General features: G+C 43.8%; 1 protein-coding gene across 6 annotated transcripts in view; it reads right to left on the bottom strand.

Annotated features, from left to right (window-relative positions):
• DHX32 (DEAH-box helicase 32 (putative)) overlaps positions 1-21,497 on the bottom strand; it is a 73,430-nt gene that overhangs the window by 2,519 nt on the left and 49,414 nt on the right. For 4 of the 6 annotated variants that reach the window (XM_059900753.1, XM_059900755.1, XM_059900752.1 and 1 more), the window contains 6 exons: positions 16,417-16,662; positions 15,048-15,147; positions 14,798-14,956; positions 2,818-3,009; positions 2,024-2,173; positions 131-318 (listed from right to left, as the gene is read on the bottom strand). In XM_059900753.1, coding sequence (XP_059756736.1) covers positions 131-318; positions 2,024-2,173; positions 2,818-3,009; positions 14,798-14,956; positions 15,048-15,147; positions 16,417-16,662 — 1,035 coding nt within the window. Of the gene's footprint in view, positions 1-130; positions 319-849; positions 1,923-2,023; positions 2,174-2,817; positions 3,010-14,797; positions 14,957-15,047; positions 15,148-16,416; positions 16,663-21,497 lie in introns of those variants that run through there. The other 2 variants (XR_009498070.1, XR_009498069.1) reach the window with 2 other exon arrangements.

Genomic DNA, 21,497 nt, shown 5'->3' with positions numbered 1-21,497 from the left:
GTTTTTAGTTTTATTTTAAAGTTAACATCAATACAATAATCATCCTAAGTGGGAGGTTTCTGACAGGATGTCCTGAATATGTGAAATTTTGTAAAGCGCACACTACAGGTGTGGCCTTATCCATTCTTACCTGCATGAAATAACCAGAGAGAAGAGCTTTCCTTATGTTCAGAGTGTTTTCCTTTGAGCCAAAAGCAGGTTCTGTGTAAGGAAGCTCGATTCGCTTGATGATTTCTAAGAGTTCGGCTCGGATAACATCTGCCATCCTGAGTGCAGAGCAGTTGAGGAAGCGATCGTGACACCACTTTTCAACACAGTCTAGGAAGGAACGAACAAAACTATTTAGAAATGACTTGTCATAACTGAGAGAGCCCAGGCGGGAAGGCGCTCGGCCTCTGCGTCTCTCTGTGTCCTCTCCTAACAAGGTTGTCACGTGAGTGAGTGGGAGGGAGGCAGCAAGGACGGGGACCTCCGCTGGCCGCGGGAGTGGCTGTCCCTGGCACTGCTGGGAAGGGAGAGGGTGCCGGCTGGCAGGCCCTGCAGTGGCCGCGGGGGACTCCACGAGCCCACCAACTGTGAAGTGCAGGTCCCTAGCGCTGACCAATACTATAGCACCCTCATCTGGCTCGTAAGGGGCAGCGGAGACTGTCTCAAGATCAACATTTCGTCCAGCGTGCGTACGGCGAGGATGTACGTGCCCACGACATTCAATCAAAGAAGGAGGGAAAAGCTTACAGTACAGATAGCTCTGATCCATGAAAATATCTCACATACTTTACTTAATTATAGGAAAAGGATTACTACTAGGCTGATGTGGGAATTAATGATGTCACAGTTAAGCTCGCCTACCCTAGCTGCAAATTCTGTATCGAAATTCAGTCCCCTGGATCAGTGTGAAGTTATTCTTTCTTGCCGTCTGTGATTAGCTGGACCCAGAGTTTTGCCGTGGCCTGGGAGCACACGTGGCCTCGGCGCAGCGGGCCGCAGACCTCCGTCGGTCCTTCCCGTCCACTCACTCAGGCCCGTCTGGAGCCACAGGAGTGCGTGCACTTGCTCCAACGACGACCGCCACCGGCTTGCCCTCCAAAGATGCCAAGGCTCTCATGTACTTTCTGGCTCCACTGACAACTTTTTCTGCTCAGCTTTGAAAAACTAACTCCCTGCTCTGCCACTCTGACTGCTGTCATACTTTTCTCTTCACTTTAAACATTTTTCACACCATCTGCTGGAGCAAAGGAGGTAAAAGCAGCATCGTGGAGAACAAAGGTGAGAACAATCCTCCTGGTAGGAAGGGAGCTCCCCTCCGGCTGTGTCCGCCTCACTGCTTTGCCCCATCTGCCCCTGGAGACCCCCTTCCTGTCTTTAAGGCCCAGCACAGGAGTTTCACGTGCAGGAGTTTTCCGTTCCCTCACCACTGGGAACGGGAACATACCCACCGTGGTTTAGACGTACCCAGGACTTCTGCCGCAGCTCTGCACCAGGCCATTCTACTCCCCTGCACGCCCTCCCCGCCCCTCTCCTCGGCCAGGCTCCAGCCTCCCTCAGCTCATCAGCCTATTCGTTACTATTACCTGGAACTGGGGGTTTTGTTTGTTTTGTTTTGAATGCTCCATATTCTCTCTCCATCCAGTAGTGAGCATGCCACGTTATGAAAGGCACAAAGCACAGCTCTGGCCGGTGGGCACCTAGAGATGGCAGTTCCTTTCCTTTCTCCCTGGACCCGAGAGGACAGGAGCCGCGCTGTGCAAGTCTGTGTCCCCCGTCCCTGTGTCCCCAGCGAGCTCGCTCTGAAGGCTGCCGGGCTGGGTGCCGGGTCCGTGGATGCAGGGCCGCCCTCTGTGGAAGCAGGAGGCGTGTCTCTACTGCTCACCTGTGGGTGCCTGAGGGCCTCAAGCGCCATCCCACTCAAATGACCAAGGGGGCTGGAAAGAAAGGGTGTTGGACGAATAACAACCCAGCTTTGTCTGGGGAAGGAAAGCTGGAATTCGGAGGTAATTTCTGAGAAGGCCAAGCATTCACTTACGTTCGCTGGTGGAATTCAGAGCCATGTCCTGGTAGGCCTTGTAAATGTTGATGAGGGTGAAGTGATCTCCTTCAGGATGTAAGAACTTCTTCCAACAAGACAAGGCGGCCTCCTCTGCTCCCCGGGGCAGATGCGAAAAGCAATTAGGAGCTTTAAGATGCAAAAGGTAAGAAGGTCAGCAATAATGAGATGTGCCCTTTAGCCCTTTAGCACGACAGGCTGCGGGGGGGAACGGATGGGGGCTCACTGCTGTTTGTGGCCCTGCTCCTGTCTTACTCTGTGAATAACATGCTATCCTGTTTACTTAGAAATCAGAGAACTGTAGGGTGGGCTGTCATCTTGTGCTTCTCCTTGCTCTTGTGTGTTAGCTTTTCTCAGGTCTGCTCAGCACAGCGGACACCCTGCTTGTAAATATTACAGCCCCCGGTCCAGGGACAGGATTAGAACTCAGGTCCTAATGCAGCATAGCCTTTGGTTTGTCCTGCCAGTAAAAGAATCAATTAAAACCTATAAACCAAGATGAATGAGGTGGTAGGAAATAAAAAACACGCACATGTGACACGTTTTTCTTGATCTGTACCGATTACTTCAGCAAAAGCGAACTTGGTATGCTTTCACCTGTCTGATTTAAGAAATTCACTGGGTTTTTATTTAGATTTTTTCATATTAAGGCAATGCTTATAATTTTCTACATTTTTAAACTACTAAAATATTTCATTATCATTTCAAATGGATCTCATTTAAATCTATACCTGCTGCAGATACACAGTACAAAAGAGCCGTGGAAGGAATACCTGTTACCATGGCAGCGATTGTTAGCATTTCATCTACACAGTCAAATTCACAGGATGCTAAGATAGACTTGGAGAGTTGTGGATCAAGAGGAAACTCTGACATGATGATTCCAAATTCGGAAAGATTTCCATCATTGTCCAGTGCTGCCAGATAATCTAAGTCTTCCAAAGCCTGCATCAAACTTTCCGGTGCTAGGGAAGACAAAATTAATAATTAGAAAGTCTCATACAACCAAGATGGAGTAACAGGTCTGGATTTTCCCTCCCACACAAAACAACCAAACAATGAACAAAATATATGAAACAAGAGTTCGCAAGACAAAGAACATCAGGCAACGAAGGACAGTGATTCCTGGGAGGGGGACACCTCAAGAGGTAAGCCTGAGCACTGCCCAGCTTACTGCCTTGAGAGAGTTTCCAGGCTGTGGTGCTGGGAGGGGACCCAAGGGGAGCTGCCAGACTCCCCGAGTTATGGAGAGGGTGCTGAGGGTCCAGGGAGACTAAGGTGGCCAGAGCCTGCAGGTCGGACCTCCTGAGAGGAGAGAGCTCTAGAGCGAGGACTCAGAGGATGTACGAGAGCCCCTCAGTCAGTCAGCAGGGCCCATTCACTCCACTCCAGGCCAGAGAAGGAACCATCCAGAGCAGCAGAGGGTCAGTGCCTGGTGCTCACATGGGATCTAGATATATGCCCGTTCCCACCAGCCAGGCTGGAAAGCCTCATGATTCATGGGACTCTGGGGGGGAAACACAGAATAACTACACCCCACATGTACACTGTTCCAGTGCCACCTAACTAATCCTAAAGTCAAGACCTGAAAGGATCACTCTGCATCCCAAGACAAAGCTCAAGAATATTTACAGGAATACAAAATATCCAGTATCCAACCCAGTAAAATGTACAATGTCTAGCATCCAACAAATATTATGAGGCATGAAAAGCAGGAAAATATAATCCCATAATAAAGAGAAAAACGAGTCAATTGAAACTGACCCAGATGACAGAAATGGTAGACAAGGATGTTGAAAGAGCTATTTGCCAGTACAAGTAAGGACCAAAGGCTAATTTTCCCCATCCCTCTATTTCCCTTATAAGTTTATATGACATCAATAATGGTGTAGTTTTATTATATATGCTTAATATCCACCTACAAAGATAAATCCATTTATTCAAAGTGAGGTATTCTCCTTGTCCTTGCAAAATAAAGTCACATTAAAATGAATACATGTGTTTTTCACCAGGCCTCACAAAGAAGCAAATCACACAGCATGAAGCTGCTGGATTGTTCTACCCAAGAAACGGAAGGATTTATGAGCTACTCAACGGCTTTCACTTGTCTCACTTCCAACATGTTCCTGGCAGGCGGGAGACAGAGCCTGTGGGGACCTGAGAAGCAGTTTAACCTCCTTGTAGCTGGGAGTTCAAGGTAATGAACAGTACAAATTTACTTATTTGCTGCCCAAACTTTGACCACTAAGCTATTTGTCAAAATTTCAAGCAAACTGTGTAACTCAAAAGCCAGTCCCAAATTCAGATTTGATAAAGTCCCCCCATTCCCATCAAGAGACCTGGGAACACTGGGAGAGACCCCTGCTGCAGGCTGGGTAAGGACCCCCGGTGCTGCACGCAGCTCCTCGCATCCCCAGGCCTCCTGCTGGAGGAGAGAGCGTGGAATGGGCCTGGCCTCCACCTCTGCCACGTGATTTGCCAGTGAAAGATCAGTTACTGGGAAAGCAAGTAAGTGTTGGGCTGAGGGGGGCTATGAGCAAGCCTGCAGAGAACCCAGGCATCTGCTAGAGGACTCGGGCGTGGCTTTCACCCCGCCTGGGAGAAAAGAAGCTGAACGTCCCTGTTTTTGGTTTCTTTCATCAAGATTTAAAACTGAGAAGAGCACGGCCTCAGGGGATTCTGTTCTTGGATTCTGACCCCTTGGCCTCTCCAGGGCACTAGCCAGGAGCACTGGTGGACTCCTTGTTCATTTGGAGACCCTGGGGCAAGGATGAGACCTTGAGAAATCACAGTCCCGGGAAGTAAACAGACGGGCTATTTAGAAAAAAAGTCCGAGCCATCAGTGAGCCATGAAATCAAACGTAACAGAGATGGCCTCATCCACCAGAGGGCAGACAGCAGAAGCAAGAACTACAATCCTACAGCCTGTGGAACAAAAACCACATTCACAGAAAGATAGACAAGATGAAAAGGCAGAGGGCTATGTACCAGATGAAGGAACAAGATAAAACCCCAGAAAAATAACTAAATGAAGTGGAGACAGGCAACCTTCCAGAAAAAGAATTCAGAATAATGATAGTGAAGATGATCTAGGACCTCGGAAAAAGAATGGAGGCAAAGATCTAGAAGATGCAAGAAATGTTTAACAAAGACCTAGAAGAATTAAAGAACAAACAAACAGAGATGAACGATACAATAACTGAAATGAAAACTACATTAGAGGGAATCAATAGCAGAATAACTGAGGCAGAAGAACAGATAAGTGACCTGGAAGACAGAATGGTGTAGTTCACTGCCGCAGAACAAAGAAAAAAGAATGAAAAGAAATGAAGACAGCCTAAGAGACCTCTGCGACAACATTAAACACAACAACATTCGCATTATAGGGGTCCCAGAAGGAGAAGAGAGAGAGAAAGGACCAGAGAAAATATTTGAAGAGATTATAGTCAAAAACTTCCCTAACATGGGAACGGAAATAGCGACCCAAGTCCAGGAAGCGCAGCGAGTCCCATACAGGATAAACCCAAGGAGAAACACTCTGAGACACATAGTAATCAAATTGGCAAAAATTAAAGACAAAGAAAAATTATTGAAAGCAGCAAGGGAAAAATGACAAATAACATACAAGGGAACTCCCATAAGGTTAACAGCTGATTTCTCAGCAGAAACTCTACAAGCCAGAAAGGAGTGGCATGATATACTTAAAGTGATGAAAGGGAAGAACTTACAACCAAGATTACTCTACCCGGTAAGGATCTCATTCAGATTCGACAGAGAAATCAAAAGCTTTACAGACACGCAAAAGCTAAGAGAATTCAGCTCCACCAAACCAGCTCTACAACAAATGCTAAAGGAACTTGTTTGAGTGGGAAACACAAGAGGAGAAAAAGAACTACAAAAACAAACCCGAAACAATTAAGAAAATGGTCATAGGAACATACATATTGATAATTACCCTAAATGTGAATGGATTAAATGCTCCAACCAAAACACACAGTCTCGCTGAATGGATACAAAAACAAGACCCATATGTATGCTGTCTACAAGAGACCCACTTCAGACCTAGGGACAGATACAGACTGAAAGTGAGGGGATGGTAAAAGATATTCCATGCAAATGGAAATCAAAAGAAAGCTGGAGTAGCAATACTCATATCAGATAAAATAGACTTTAAAATAAAGAATGTTACAAGAGACAAGGAGGGACACTACATAATGATCCAGGGATCAATCCACGAAGAAGATATAACAATTATAAATATATAAATATATATGCACCCAACATAGGAGCACCTCCATACATAAGGCGAATGCTAACAGCTATAAAAGAGGAAATTGACAGTAACACAGTAATAGTGGGGGGCTTTAACACCTCACTTACACCAATGGGCAGATCATCCAGACAGAAAATTAATAAGGAAACAGAAGCTTTAAATGACACAATAGACCAGATAGATTTAATTGATATTTATAGGACATTCCATCCAAAAACAGCAGATTACACGTTCTTCTCAAGTGCGCACGGAACATTCTCCAGGATAGATCACATCTTGGGTCACAAATCAAGCCTCAGTAAATTTAAGAAAATTGAAATCATATCAAGCATCTCTTCCGACCACAATGCTATGAGATAAGAAATCAATTACATGGAAAAAACCCCGTAAAAAACACAAACACATGGAGGCTAAACAATACGTTACTAAATAACCAAGAGATCACTGAAGAAATCAAAGAGGAAATCAAAAAATACCTAGAGAAAAATGGCAATGAAAACACGATGATCCAAAACCTATGGGACGCAGCAAAAGCAGTGCTAAGAGGGAAGTTTATAGCTATACCAGCCTACCTCAAGAAACAAGAAAAATCTCAAATAAACAATCTAACCTTACACCTAAAGGGACTAGAGAAAGAAGAACAAACAAAACCCAAAGTTAGCAGAAGGAAAAAAATAAAAAAGATCACAGCAGAAATAAATGAAATAGAAACAATGAAAACAATAGCAAAGATCAATAAAACTAAAAGCTGGTTCTTTGAGAAGGTAAACAAAATTGATAAACCATTAGCCAGGCTCATCAAGAAAAAGAGGGAGAGGACTCAAATCAATAAAATTAGAAATGAAAAAGGAGAAGTTACAACAGACACCACAGAAATACAAAGCATCCTAAGAGACTACTACAAGCAACTCTATGCCAATAAAATGGACAACCTGGAAGAAATGGACAAATTCTTAGAAAGGTATAACCTTCCAAGACTGAACCAGGAAGAAATAGAATATATGAAAAGACCAATCACAAGTAATGAAATTGAAACTGTGATTACAAATCTTCCAGCAAACAGAAGTCCAGGACCAGATGGCTTCACAGGCGAATTCTATCAAACATTTAGAGAAGAGCTAACACCCATCCTTCTCAAACTCTTCCAAAATATTGCAGAGGAAGGAACACTCCCAAACTCATTCTATGAGGCCACCATCACCCTGATACCAAAACCAGACAAAGAGACTACATAAAAAGAAAATTACAAACCAATATCACTGATGAATATAGATGCAAAAATCCTCAACAAAATACTAGCAAACAGAATCCAACAACACATTAAAAGGATCATACACCATGATCAAGTGGGATTTATCCCAGGGATGCAAGGATTCTTCAATATACGCAAATCAATCAATGTGATACACCATAATAACAAATTGAAGAATAAAAACTATATGATCATCTCAATAGATGCAGAAAAAGCTTTTGACAAAATTCAACACCTATTTATGATAAAAACTCTCTAGAAAGTGGGCATAGAGGGAACCTACCTCAACATAATAAAGGCCATATATGACAAACCCACAGCAAACATCATTCTCAATGGTGAAAAACTGAAAGCATTTCCTCTAAGATCAGGAACGAGACAAGGATGTCCACTCTCACCACTATTATTCAACATAGTTTTGGAAGTCCTAGCCATGGCAATCAGAGAAGAAAAATAAAAGGAATCCAAATTGGAAAAGAAGAAGTAAAACTGTCCCTGTTTGCAGATGACATGACACTATACATAGAGAATCCTAAAAATGCCACCAGAAAACTACTAGAGCTAATCAATGAATTTGGTAAAGTTGCAGGATACAAAATTAATGCACAGAAATCTCTTGCATTCCTATACACTAATGATGAAAAATCTGAAAGAGAAATTAAGGAAACACTCCCATTTACCACTGCAACAAAAAGAATAAAATACCTAGGAATAAATCTACCTAGGGAGACAAAAGACCTGTATGCAGAAAACTATAAGACACTGATGAAAGAAATTAAAGATGATACCAACAGATGGAAAGATATACCATGTTCTTGAATCGGAAGAATCAATATTGTGAAAATGACTATACTACCCAAAGCAATCTACAGATTCAATGCAATCCCTATCAAATTACCAATGGCATTTTTTACGGAACTAGAACAAATCATCTTAAAATTTGTATGGAGACACAAAAGACCCCGAATAGCCAAAGCAGTCTTGAGGGAAAAAAACGGAGCTGGAGGAATCAGACTCCCTGAATTCAGACTATACTACAAAGCTACAGTAATCAAGACAATATGGTACTGGCACAAAAACAGAAACATAGATCAATGGAACAAGACAGAAAGCCCAAAGATAAACCCACGCACCTATGGTCAACTAATCTATGACAAAGGAGGCAAGGATATACAATGGAGAAAAGACAGTCTCTTCAATAAGTGGTGCTGGGAAAACTGGACTGCTACATGTAAAAGAATGAAATTAGAATACTCCCTAACACCATACACAAAAATAAACTCAAAATGGATTCGAGACCTAAATGTAAGACCGGACACTGTAAAACTCTTCCAGGAAAACATAGGAAGAACACTCTTTGACATAAATCACAGCAAGATCTTTTTTGATCCACCTCCTAGAGTAATGGAAATAAAAACAAAAATAAACAAATGGGACCTAATGAAACTTCAAAGCTTTTGCACAGCAAAGAAAACCACAAACAAGATGAAAAGACAACCCTCAGAACAGGAGAAAATATTTGCAAACAAATCAATGGACAAAGGATTAATCTCCAAGATATATAAACAGCACATGCAGCTCAATATTAAAGAAACAAACAACCCAATCCAAAAATGGGCAGAAGACCTAAATAGACATTTCTCCAAAGAAGACATAGAGATGGCCAAGAAGCACATGAAAAGCTGCTCAACATCACTACTTAGTAGAGAAATGCAAATCAAAACTACCGTGAGGTATCACCTCACACCAGTTAGAACAGGCATCATCAGAAAATCTACAAACAACAAATGCTGGAGAAGGTGTGGAGAAAAGGGAACCCTCTTGCACTGTTGGTGGGAATGTAAATTGATACAGCCACTATGGAGAACAATATGGAGGTTCCTTAAAAAGCTAAAAATAGAATTACCATATGACCCAGCCATCCTACTACTGGGCATATACCCAGAGAAAACCATAATTCAAAAAGACACATGCACCCCAATGTTCATTGCAGCACTATTTACCATAGCCAGGTCATGGAAGCAACCTAAATGCCCATCAACAGACGAATGGATAAAGAAGATGTGGTACATATATACAATGCAATATTACTCAGCCATAAAAAGGAAGGAAATTGGGTCGTTTGTTGAGATGTGGATGGATCTAGAGACTGTCATACAGAGTGAAGTAAGTCAGAAAGAGAAAAATAAATATCGGATATTAACGCATGTATGTGGAACCTAGGAAAATGGTACAGATGAACCGGTTTGCAGGGCAGAAGTTGAGACACAGATGTAGAGAACAAACGTATGGACACCAAGGGGGGAAAGCCGTGGTGGGGTGGGGTGGTGGTGTGCTGAATTGGGCGATTGGGATTGACATGTATACACTGATGTGTATAAAACTGATGACTAATAAGAACGTGCAGTATAAAAAAAAAATAAATTCAAAAATTAAAAAAAAAATTAAGGATTTCTGTTCAACAAACAGCACAATAGAAAACCTTAACTGAGCATAAGATTGGGGGAAAAAAAAATAACAGCTGACATGCCAGAGAAGGTGCAAGAAGCAGCAGCAGAAATAAGCATCTCAGATTAAACAGAGTAGGAGGGCACTGGGAGCACAAAGTTAATTACTGAAAGTTGTGTAGAAACCGATTTCCATAAATCAGCAAAGCTGCTGCATTGTAAGTTACAGGATCTCTGGCAACTGTCCCTGTAAGCGCATCTGGCTTAACAGCCAGCCTCTGTCCCCAAAGGGCACCTACTTCTCATTTTTATGTCCTGGAGTTGAATTGGCTGCACACAGAGTTACTAACGGACATAACTTCATGATTCGGCTCTCGGTCCGAACACCAGAAAAAGAGAGGAAGTTCTTGGGGTTTCATTATATTAGAAAGAACAAGTTAATGAATGCAGATTATACAGGTGAAGGAATAATAATAAATAACCGAATAGGATTTGCTAATATTGCATTCTACATTTTAAGACATCTCCCCAGTATGGCCCATAAAATTGTCTTAGATAAAAGCAGAAGGGTTTAGATGAGGGTTCTTTATGGCAGTGCTATTTAAGTGTAATCCATGGTAAATAATGCTAACAAATGGAATATAAATGTTTCAGTGTGAGGCCTCTTCTTTACAGCAGTGCAAAATCACACTGCTTTATTCCGAAGGCAATTTCAATATGGACAAATCATCATTTTTATTAAGTTCTATTGCCAACGGCAGCCGTACTCCCTGTAGGATAGCTCACTACAAGGTCACACACCTCCCCCACTGCCATCACTAAAAGTAACTTGAAGGGCTAGTATCACACTATTTCGTTACGGTGCCCTTTCTCCATGGAACCCCAAATGCCAGGCTCCAATACTGAATATGCGTTTTCCTGCCACAGTATCTGCAGAAAGGCTGCTCACAAACAAAGAGGCCATTAATCTGGAACAAGGGTTAAGTCCACCAGCCGGAGGGAGGGACTGACCCAGTGCTGAGTCTAAGCAAGAGTGCAGGTCAGATGAGGAGTGCAAGGCTCTGCTGTGTCATTTCCAGAACCAACGGCCTCACATGGCATCTTTCCTATGGCCTTGAAAAGTCTGCCAACATTTTAGATGTCACATAGCAGGAATCACAGGCTGTTCCTGTCCCCGTCACGGGGACATTTACTCAGGCACTCAGCAGGAGAGAGAAGAACCAAGAGACAGAGACGAGAAGCTGAGTACCAGTGCTGTTCAAGCCTCTGTCCTTAGGTGTCCCTGAGGCACTGCCACATTCTCGTCTTGGATTTCATAAGACACCCCGAGTTCCTTATCACAACGCACTTTGGCTTATGCCAGTTTGAGTGGCGTTACTGGCACTGGCACCCAGAAGAATTCTATACGTCAGAAATTCTGTCACAAAGGAAGAGTGTATCAAAGTGCCACTGGGACTTAGAAAAGGCAGGGACGAAGCTGGCCCGGGGAAGGATAGCTGGGCTCACACAAGGCTTGCTGTGTGCCTCGTACACATGTGACTTACACACACGTACACATGTGCAGATGGACATGGAGAAAGAGAGTGACAGCTGGACAGGGCGGAGGCAGAAGATGAGGTTTCTGGCCCGGTGGGTTTTAGGACTGGAGCTTGGGCACTGTGTGCACGGAAGTAAAGAGCCCACGCAGGGGAGAAACGGAACAATCGAGACGGTGCTGGTTGGACGGTGTAGATTCTCAGTTGTCTCGGGACTTTTAGGGAATAGGGTTAAGAGTTTGGCTCTGAAGAGGAGAGAAAGGAAAGGCCTCTGTTTCGCTTAATTTCACAAGGACATGCTCACAAAAGCTGGCACGTGCCCACCCCCTACCCTACATGGTACACAGAGCACTTCTGCATAAATAATCTCATTTGAACCTCTCAATAACCCCCACGATACAAGAGGGCAGACCCTCTATCCTCATGTTACGCGAGTCCCGACAAGGGCGGCAGGTCCGCTGCATCTGCGTATTTCATTCACAAGAGGAGCTACATGCGGCAGCTGCAAGCATCATCTTTTTTTTTCTCTTTCAAAACGATGAGTCAGAGTTAATCCACAGTTACGTTTCCCCAAGCACAGCAGAAAACAGTTATGTGCGTACCGTCAGCGGACAAAAATAAAGTGTCACCCTCACCCTTCTGTCCCCCGTTATCAGCTCTAAGCCCCGTGGAGTGAGCAGCAGAGGTGACCATTGAGAGACACGGAAGTTCCTCTGCACGGCTGTGGGGTGCCGTTTGCTTTTGAAAATCTTCGCTGTTACGAGGCCTGCTCTTCTTCTCTCTTCGCGCTAGTCCACCAAACAGCGACTATCACGACAAGAAGATGTCCAGGCAATCAACACGTGGTGGTTCTTGGGCTTAAGAGGCGAGCAGTTTTCAAAAATGAAACCTGTTTCTTCAGGGGGTGGTCTCTGGAGTGGTGACTGGCCGGCCAACGACAGAAGCCCTGGGGTCAGCGGTGAAAGTCGGGAGAAATGGATGCAAGTGACACACCCTCACCTTCTAGACTCCTTTTTTCTCAGGGACCAGAGTGAAAGCCGGGACCAGAGTGAAAGCCAGGAGCAGAGTGGCTTCACTACTTGAGAGTTAAGGGATCACAGCTAAAGGAATCCTGCAGCCGGTGTTTCCCAGCCTTTCTGGGCCGCATCACTCCACCCCCGGCCCCCCACCCCGGGGCCCCAGCCCTCCCCGCCCCCTCCGCTCCCCCCCAGGCCCCTGCCTACACCCTTTCTAACTTGCCACAGTCCTGTCACTCTGGCCATTGCTATCAAAGAAAAATGCACTCAGCCTGAGTTTGCTACAGATACTTTACCACCTTACATCACATCCTATGACTGTTTCTTTCCTCCAAGCTACTCCCTCCAGGTATATTTATCACTAGCATATTCATCCTTGCAGCTAGTTAGGAAGGGGCCGGGCCTTTTCTGGGACCTTCTCTCGGGTGGGGACGCTCTACTGAAGCCAAGCTGGCTAGCATCCTCAGAGGCGGACGTCCGGCTGGGACTACTTGGCGGTTCTCCAGGCGATGTGCTAATCTCCCCAGGAACCTAAATGCCAAGGCCTTCTTGACATGCATTCGATTTAGACCTCTCTTTCCCGCATGCCTCTGAGCTTCCACTGGAGAACAGCAAGCCTTTTCCTGCAAGAACAGACAGCGCCAAGGGAGGAGAGGGCTCCAGAGGAAGGAGATCAATCTTAGACGAGATAGGAGCTCACCTGGACCCTTTCCTCCTAGAGATTCCACTGCTCCTTTAGGGAAGAGTCTGTTCAGAACGTTAGATTCCAAAGAGTTTCCCAAAGTAATTGATTTTCCAAAGTGTTTGCTGGGAGAGTTTCAATATAAAACTCCCTGCGGTTCTAGGGGAGGACTCGCATCGCGACCTCTAGGTGAGGCCCTGACACTGCCCCTCAGGACCATCCAGGGTTGGAGTCTTGGACCATCCCCTTGGCTGCTCTTCTTGTAATGAGAAACTGTCTCCTCCACACTCTATTTTCTCTTCTACCTTTTCATGTCAAAGGTTAGCTTTCTTAGGGGGCCCTCCTCTTACTTAACCTACTCCAAATTCTATGCGCTATTTTAAGAAATACTTGAGAAAGAGTAACTCTAATATAACCTATATTTCTCAAGTGCTTGTAATCCTAATGGCACCACTGGCCAAAATGACTGAAAAATATAGGAACTGAGACAAAGTACAGCAAAACAGTAGAAATTCTTCAGTTTCCATTTCAAGTACACTCTGCTTACAAGGTCTTTTGGCTGGCTGCTCTCTCGTGCAAATTTGATAAATGCCATGAATATCCTAACACTAAGATTAATACACTGCCAATCACCCCCTTTGATAAAATACAGTGAAAATTTTAACCATGGGCCTAACGTGTGGAAAGAATTAAGGATGTTTTCTTTTATTAATGCACGAGTGAAAGCTAAACATCAACTGAAGGGCAATCAGTACTTAAACCAGAAACCTTTGTACAGGGACTCGAGCACCCACTCGGTTGCGGTGAAGCTCAGCTGCCGCTCTGGCAGCCTCGCCACACGGGAGGAGCGCCTGCCCTGGAGCTTCCTCAGCCTTCTGTCCAGGATCCCTGGTGGTTCCCGCGGGAGCAGCCCAGGTCCCAGCCGGGTCTGACACTAGCGGGGAGGACGCCAGCACCCCTCCCATGGTAGAGGGCCCTCCTCAGTGAACTGGACGGCAGGGGGGAGCTCCCCAGGAGACGGACGCTCAGACTGTAATTCTAAGGCCTCAGTCTTATGCTTAACAACCGTACCCCCTCCGTATCTCCATTTACCCTTAATTACAAAGGCGTGAACTTCGAGTGGGTTTTCCCCAGGTGACGGTACGATTCACGAGGAAGGGCATTTGCCTACAAGTTTTCCCACTGAGAAACACTAACGCTGCCAAGAATCCTCCTCTGTTCAGTTTGGCCTTACACCCCCTTAGTCCACTATCCCCCACCCCGCCGGGTTTCTACTGGCCTGGCCCCATCTCCCTATGTTCCAGTGGCCAAGGGCAGACACTTTTCCAATGTCAGAATAGATATTTCCTAGAGGGTAGCTTTTTTTTAAAAATTTTAAAAATTACTTTAGAGAATGTTTACCTCTAGTGGGGAAAATGCTTCAGGACAAACCAAAGCCCCGGGCTTGCTTGCACCACCAAGGGCCACTGCTCTTAGGACTGGGGACGGGCAAGAGGTACGAGGGTAAGGCTCAACCAGGCGCCTGCTGACCCGCGGGCACACGGCTACCTGGTCTGTTCACGAAGTCACAGTGGCCTAAGCCCGCGATGTCGATTCTCTTCATAAAAAGCACCATGCTGGTTAGGTTGGCTTCCTGCATTTCCGCCGGCTTAAGTGGCCGCATGTCTTCGGAGGCAAATTCTTCAGAGTACAGACAGAAAAGTTTTCCTAGAAGAAACCAAGGAAAACGGTTTTAATGCTTCTGTGTTGCCTCCGGACAGGAACTTACGTGAGTTGGTTTTGGAGCCTGCAGTGCTACCTGAAGAAGATGAACCGAGAATCTGCTTGCGTATCTCTGCTTGGCTCTGGCTGATGGGCTGCATGACGAGTGAGTTTGCTCTTATTCTAGGGTTGTACACCTTTAAACAAAAGACAGCATCTTAAGCATCAGCTCACTCAAGATTTAGCAGGCTCGCTGGCCCTGAAGTGACTGCTGTTTGCACACTTTACTTCACGAAATGCTCTGCTACTGACTCATTTCTTTTGTACAATATTTATTATTGTTTCACTTGCCTTGAGATGGAAACTGCAAGAGCTTTGATAAATGGATTTAAGGGTTGTCTGCTTTCATTGTAGCTTCAATAAATATGGGAGCTCTGTATCATCTGCTGAAATACAAATGCCACTTCTCAAAGCGCTATACTGCTGAATGATGACAGATATTCACTCGTGTGCCACGTGGAGAAAAGGATGATCATCTGACAGTGCTGCATTTCCTCAAGGTTCTATTCAAATTGACTGTGATCCCAGGGGTCTCATCTTTATTACATATGCTGGGTTTTTCCAGTCCTATCAGCTAACACAAAAACTGCAGGTGGCACTAACAGTGATTTTTCTTAGGCGTAGTTTAAAGGTAAGTAATAACCCTGGGTTCTCTGAATGGTGGACTAATTCAATAAGATCAATCCAAACTGGTTCCAAGGGAACCTTCCTAATGGCTGGAATTGCTCCGTCACAGTAAACAAGGATATTTAAGAGACCCATAGTTTCCTGGAGGAGTAAAAGCTACGTAACATCTAATAATGGTAAATGGATCAATACTTGGGTAGATTCTTCTCAGTTTAAAGGCTATGATTTCTGAAGTCCCACTGTCTTTGAGAGTTTGAGATATCCTATTTCCATTTTTCCTAATTTTTAATTTAAGGATAGTGATTAAAAATATACAGACGTTTTTTAAAAATTTAGGATGGAATTTTATCATGTCAACTATAAGCCAAAATTGGCGAAAATTAAACTCAGGGTACTTGAAACTAATTTCTAGTAAATTACCTGGGAGGAGATGCTAATTACTTTGATAAAGGGGCTACCAAAAATACCCAAGGGATGTATAGAAGAAAAGGTCAGTTTAGGAGTCAAGTAATTTGCTTTAGTAGTTGTCTTTCCTTAAAACTTTTTCCTCTGGCCCCTCAACCAATTTAATTTGTTTCCAGACTACCAACCTGCTAATGACAGGCAGTCACATGTGCTCAAGACTTTTGTTACTGGATGCAATAGTTCTTCTTTGCACACATGGCCAAATAGAGAGAAATCCCCAGATCATAGAGTTCATCCTCACTTTCTGGTCAGTAAAACGGTAGGAGCCCAAGACAATTAGCAGCAGTCTATTTAACCTCCTCAACAATAATTACCTTTCTTCTCTCCACCCCGACATCAATAACAAATTTGACTGTGTTGCTACAGATCAAAGCTTCTCCGGAGCTAGCCGTTAACACCACTCGTCTCTGATAAACTTGGCATCTTTTTTCTGTTTCATCATTTGGCTTGAACAACGCACATTTCTCTTTTGGATACAAAGGAACAACTATCAGCTCTCCAAGATCTGGGTTTAAGTTAGATCCTTCTTGACAGATAATTTCATAGGCTTTTTCAATATCCTAAAGTAAAAGAATAACATCATCCATGAGAATAAAGTACATTACAAACAACTTTCTCCAAATTACATAAAACTATAGGCAAAAGCTGCATAATGTATACAGGGAAAGAAATACTTGTGTCATTTCCTATAGGTATCGTTAAATATGAAAAGGAGATATAACTGTGTAAGAACATGTCTTTGGGGAAGTTTAATATAATTTATAAATAATTTCAGTGCTTTTAGTCCAAAATGGCTTTCCCCTTGTGAAATGTACTGTCTTTGCCGTTATGCATTCATCCTGCTATTTTTCTAGCTTGGTGCAATTTCTCATATCCATTAACAATGACAGGTGAATAAAAGTTACTCTCACATCAGCGATGATGCATCACTGTGCTTTAATGGTGGCAGAACTAAGAATTCTAAAACAATCTCTAGATTTCCAATAGAAGCATATATACATACACATTCCACAATCAGGGTCTCTAATCTGGGTCATCTTGAAAACTATTATTACCCATTAGCACTTTAAAAAAAGCAGAAATGCAATGAAATAGGCAGGAAATATTCACTGCTATTTATATATTTGCAAGATTCAGGAATTTAGAAATACTCTTTAAAAATGCTTCATTGTCAAATATACTGAATAAAAGAGTAAATTACGTGCCCTAAAACCACAAACAAGTAAGTATATTGGTGTAAAATGCTCAAAAAGCAAGACATTTTACACAGTACTTTTTAATTAATTAATTTATTTATTTATTTATTTTTGGCTGCGTTGGGTCTCCGTTGCTGCGCGTGGGCTTTCTCTAGTTGCGGCGAGTGGGGATTACTCTTCATTGCGGTGAGCGGGCTTCTCACTGCGGTGGCCTCTTGTTGTGGAACACTGGCTCTAGGCACGCGGGCTTCAGTAGTTGTGGCACGTGGGCTCAGTAGTTGTGGCTCGCGGGCTCTAGAGTGCAGGCTCAGTAGTTGTGGCCCACGGGCTTAGTTGCTCTGCGGCATGTGGGATCTTCCCGGGCCAGGGCTCGAACCTGCGTCCCTTGCATTGGCAGGCGGATTCTTCCCTGCGCCACCAGGGAAGCCCTGCAGTACTTTTCTATTTCTCAAATCACAACCAGATTTTTAGGACCTCATATAAAAAAGATGTCACTTAATGTAATTCTTACTCTTCTTAAATTTGTTTCCAAAATTTCTATTTTTTTAAGGGCCTAACTCATTATCAGATGGAAGAAGCCCCATTTCATTTCATTACATACATTAGATTTCACTAAAAATCTGAGTAAAAAAGATGCCTTCCCATGACTGTTAAGTCTGAGTCCACTGTCCAGCGCTCTAGCTCACCTCTCCTTCCTTCCACGCCACCTGTATAGTGGGATTGAACTAACTCAAGGGCTTTGTAGGTGGACAGATCTGCCTAGAAAAATAGTGAGACCTCGGGTGAGCTACTTGAAGGTTATTCCTGAGCTGCTGAGAGGCCCCCAGGAAGCAGGGCAGAGGCTGCCCCCTGGGGCCCACACAGCAGTTATCCCGGTACCTTCTCCTGTTCACACTTCCCTTTTCTGCAGGGTTGGTTTACTTGGGGCAGATTTTTTTTTTAACCAAGCAAAGGGTAGGATTATTGACCGTAATGAATGAAAAATTGCCAGCTGGAATAATCAGAACAAAGCGATTTCTTCCAATTTTTATAATTCTAATCATGTCATCATTTTAAGTGAGGAAAGCTTAGAAATTTCTACGGAGGAGAACAAGTCCTCGAGCTGCGTCTCCCTGCACAGGACGTTCACACATTCCTCCTCGGTGGCAGGTGGTAACCTCCGCACGCGGTGCTTCACCTCCCACAGCTACCCTGGAGCTGGAAGAGGAGATCTGATTCCAGCAACCCACTCACAAATTTCCAATCAAAATAACCTTCAAACTGCACTGAAATATTGTACCTAGTTTAGATTCCTAAAAAGCTGACAGAAAACTTTGAGGCCATAATCTTCAGAATTTAAAGAAAGTACTTAAAATATTCATTCGGTGCTTCAAAGTGTTTACTCATTTCCTTCCTATTCAATGTGTTCAGAGCATTTACGTATGTGGGGCTTTCCTACAGTACCTGCAAAACTCAGGAAAACACAGCAACCGGCACTGAAGGAAGATATCTGCCCCCAGATGAAAGGCCCACAACTAGATGGAACATTTCACAGGAAAACCTTCAACCTAAGAGCATCTTCCTTGTGACAGCTTCAAGCTGCTCGATAATCTGGCTAGATAGTGTCATTAACCTTAATTTGTTTTCTATTTAATCTATTTCACTTTTTTTTTCAGGTTACAAGATGGTGAAGTGATAAGGAACAACACGCTGTAAACATGCAGGGCTCCAAGTCTCAATTAAGCGCAAGAGCCAGGGGAGCGTGGGGTTGTGGGTATTAATTCACAGCAGGTGAGGGGCTAAGTGAGCAGTGCGAGAAAATGTGAGGCACCTGATGTTCACCAAGCCAAATGTGAGAGTATTTCTGCAACTTTAAATGGATTTCTTAAGAGAAAAAGTGACAGTTAGTACACTTCTGTTAGACTGCTTGGGTTTGTTTTCCTATGACATTTAGTTGCTATGGAAGATTTTAAAGTTTTATATAGAAATCAAGAAAGCTTCAAACAGCATGGGGAAAAATGATCAACAGCTGTTAACATGGATTTCGGAGCAAGACAAAACTTTCCAAAAGACAAATTCCAAGACCATAGGAGAGTGTTAATCCTGACGTAAGTAGTAAAAGAGAAAAAAGTCCATCAGCATACTGAACTATGTTCAGCTGTTTAGGTGGTAGATGGGGAAAAGAAACCCAGATAATACCTGTGGAATTTGGGGCTGAACTGTGAGGAAAAACACTGGTTCCCAGAGAAGGTGTGCTGCAGCCCGCAGAACTGCTGCCCCACCCGCTGGGCGGCCTGCTGGGAGCCTCTAGGCAAGGAGGACCCCCCACCCCCCCCCCGGAGATTCCAGTGCTGGACCCGGGCCACGTGAGCAGCCGCTGCCAAAATGACGAATCCGCATTCTCAGAGGCTCAGAATTGCAAAACCCGCCCAGAGCTTTCACTACACCACCACGTTCATGTCTTTCAGGACTGATGGTTTCTTAATAGGAAATGTCTTTCTGGTCTGACTTCGAGGAAGATTATATAATTTTCTAAGCCCTGTGGATTTTATAGTTTCTACCACTCTCCTAGGTAAAAATGCATCTTCTAAAGTCTGACAATTCAGAAGTCACTATGCCATTAATTATAGCTTATATTAAACTTGTAGGAATCAAATACTTTAAGAATCAAATACTACCCCCAATTCTGTTATGAGCTTTACTTTTCAAAAATCAATTTTGGAATTTTTGGTTACTCTGACTAAAGATGACTACTCATCTTATCAGTCTTAATTATACTGTCCCCCACCCGATCCATCCCCAAATGTATGCCTTCTTTTCACCTGGCAATTCTAACTTTCAAATGTTTCAGACTTCTAATTCTGCCATTCCTCCCTTCCTTAGGCTTCAGCCGGTTATACTGAGAACCTCTAATTGTTTTCATAAATCATTCTTCTGTCTTCTTAATCATTTTGTTACTTCCCTCAGGACTTTCTTGAGTATCTTGAATCATGCGGGATTAGGGAATGATCATAGAATAAATCACTGTAATCGGTAGAAGATTTACTATTCAAGAAACTGTATAATCTACACAGGAAAAATGGAAAATATGCTGTAGTTATCATATATTTGAGATTCTAAACTACTTTCTTTATGGAAACAGATAAAATCTAAGTTGTGAGAAAACTGTCTAAAGTTCCCCAAACTAAAGGATCAGTCATCCTTTATGCTTTGACTATAAAGCAGAATAAATACTCCTGAAGGTGCTTGTGAAGGCGTGTGAATACTTAAGAAACGGCTCTGGTAGAGAGCTGAGGTACTTGTCTTTGTTCAGCTGGTGGCTCAGCCAATATCATACAGTTTCCTTTTGGTTTCTGTTTAATCACTGGAATCACTACATATCTGGGTCATGGTCTAAAAGCTAGTGCTTTTTTTAGTCTCTGAGTGAGATGACTGGTAGGGGAAAAAGGCCAGGAAATCAGTCTCTAAGAAGGAAGGTCTAACTCTTCAGATTCTGGAGGCTTTTAGATTTGGTCCACAGAGCAGTGGAGAGAGAAGCAGGGCCACAGTAACTGCATTAAAAAAAAAAAAAAACCCCAAATGATGCCTTGACTCTATAAAAGCAAAAAGAGACGCTCAGCTGTACATTTCCCATTGTTCTTTTGAAAGACATTGTCAGATATCGAAGTGAAGATTTTTCTCATTCATCTTTTTAAGAAAAGTATAGGGAGATAGCCTTCTGACTGTGCTATAAATTATATTTTCCTGCCTAACACTCCACTGACTGCTGTAGGAACATTGTGGGTACTTTTTTGTTCCCTGACTCTATGCCAAGGACTTAGCTTATGTCCCACATCTCCAGCACACGTGCCTGCCATGAGGGAGGTGGCCATGAGTGTGAGATGAGTCAGTGTGTCTTCTCTACTGAGACAGTTCACAGCAAGCCTTTGGGGCAGCCCAGGATCTCGCCCGATCCCATGGAAGGAGGTCAGCTCTGGAGATCAGCTCTGGAGATCAGCTCTGGAGGTCACCCCGAGAAACTCCTCAGAGTCCCCACCTCCCCACCCCCATTCTGTGTTTCAGAACAGCTCCTGGGGTGGTTGGTTGGTTGGTTGGTTGGTTGGTTATGTATGTATGTATGTATGTATGTATGTATGTATGTATTTATGCTGTGGCTTGTGGGATGTCAGTTCCCCAACCAGGGATTGAACCCGTGCCCCCTGCAGTGGAAGCACAGAGCC

The sequence above is a fragment of the Balaenoptera ricei genome, chromosome 16 (genome assembly GCF_028023285.1).
Source record: "Balaenoptera ricei isolate mBalRic1 chromosome 16, mBalRic1.hap2, whole genome shotgun sequence".
In the NCBI taxonomy this organism is placed as follows: Eukaryota; Metazoa; Chordata; class Mammalia; order Artiodactyla; family Balaenopteridae; genus Balaenoptera; species Balaenoptera ricei.
Note: the sequence above shows the minus strand (reverse complement) of the source record. Positions and strands in the feature narration are given on the sequence as shown.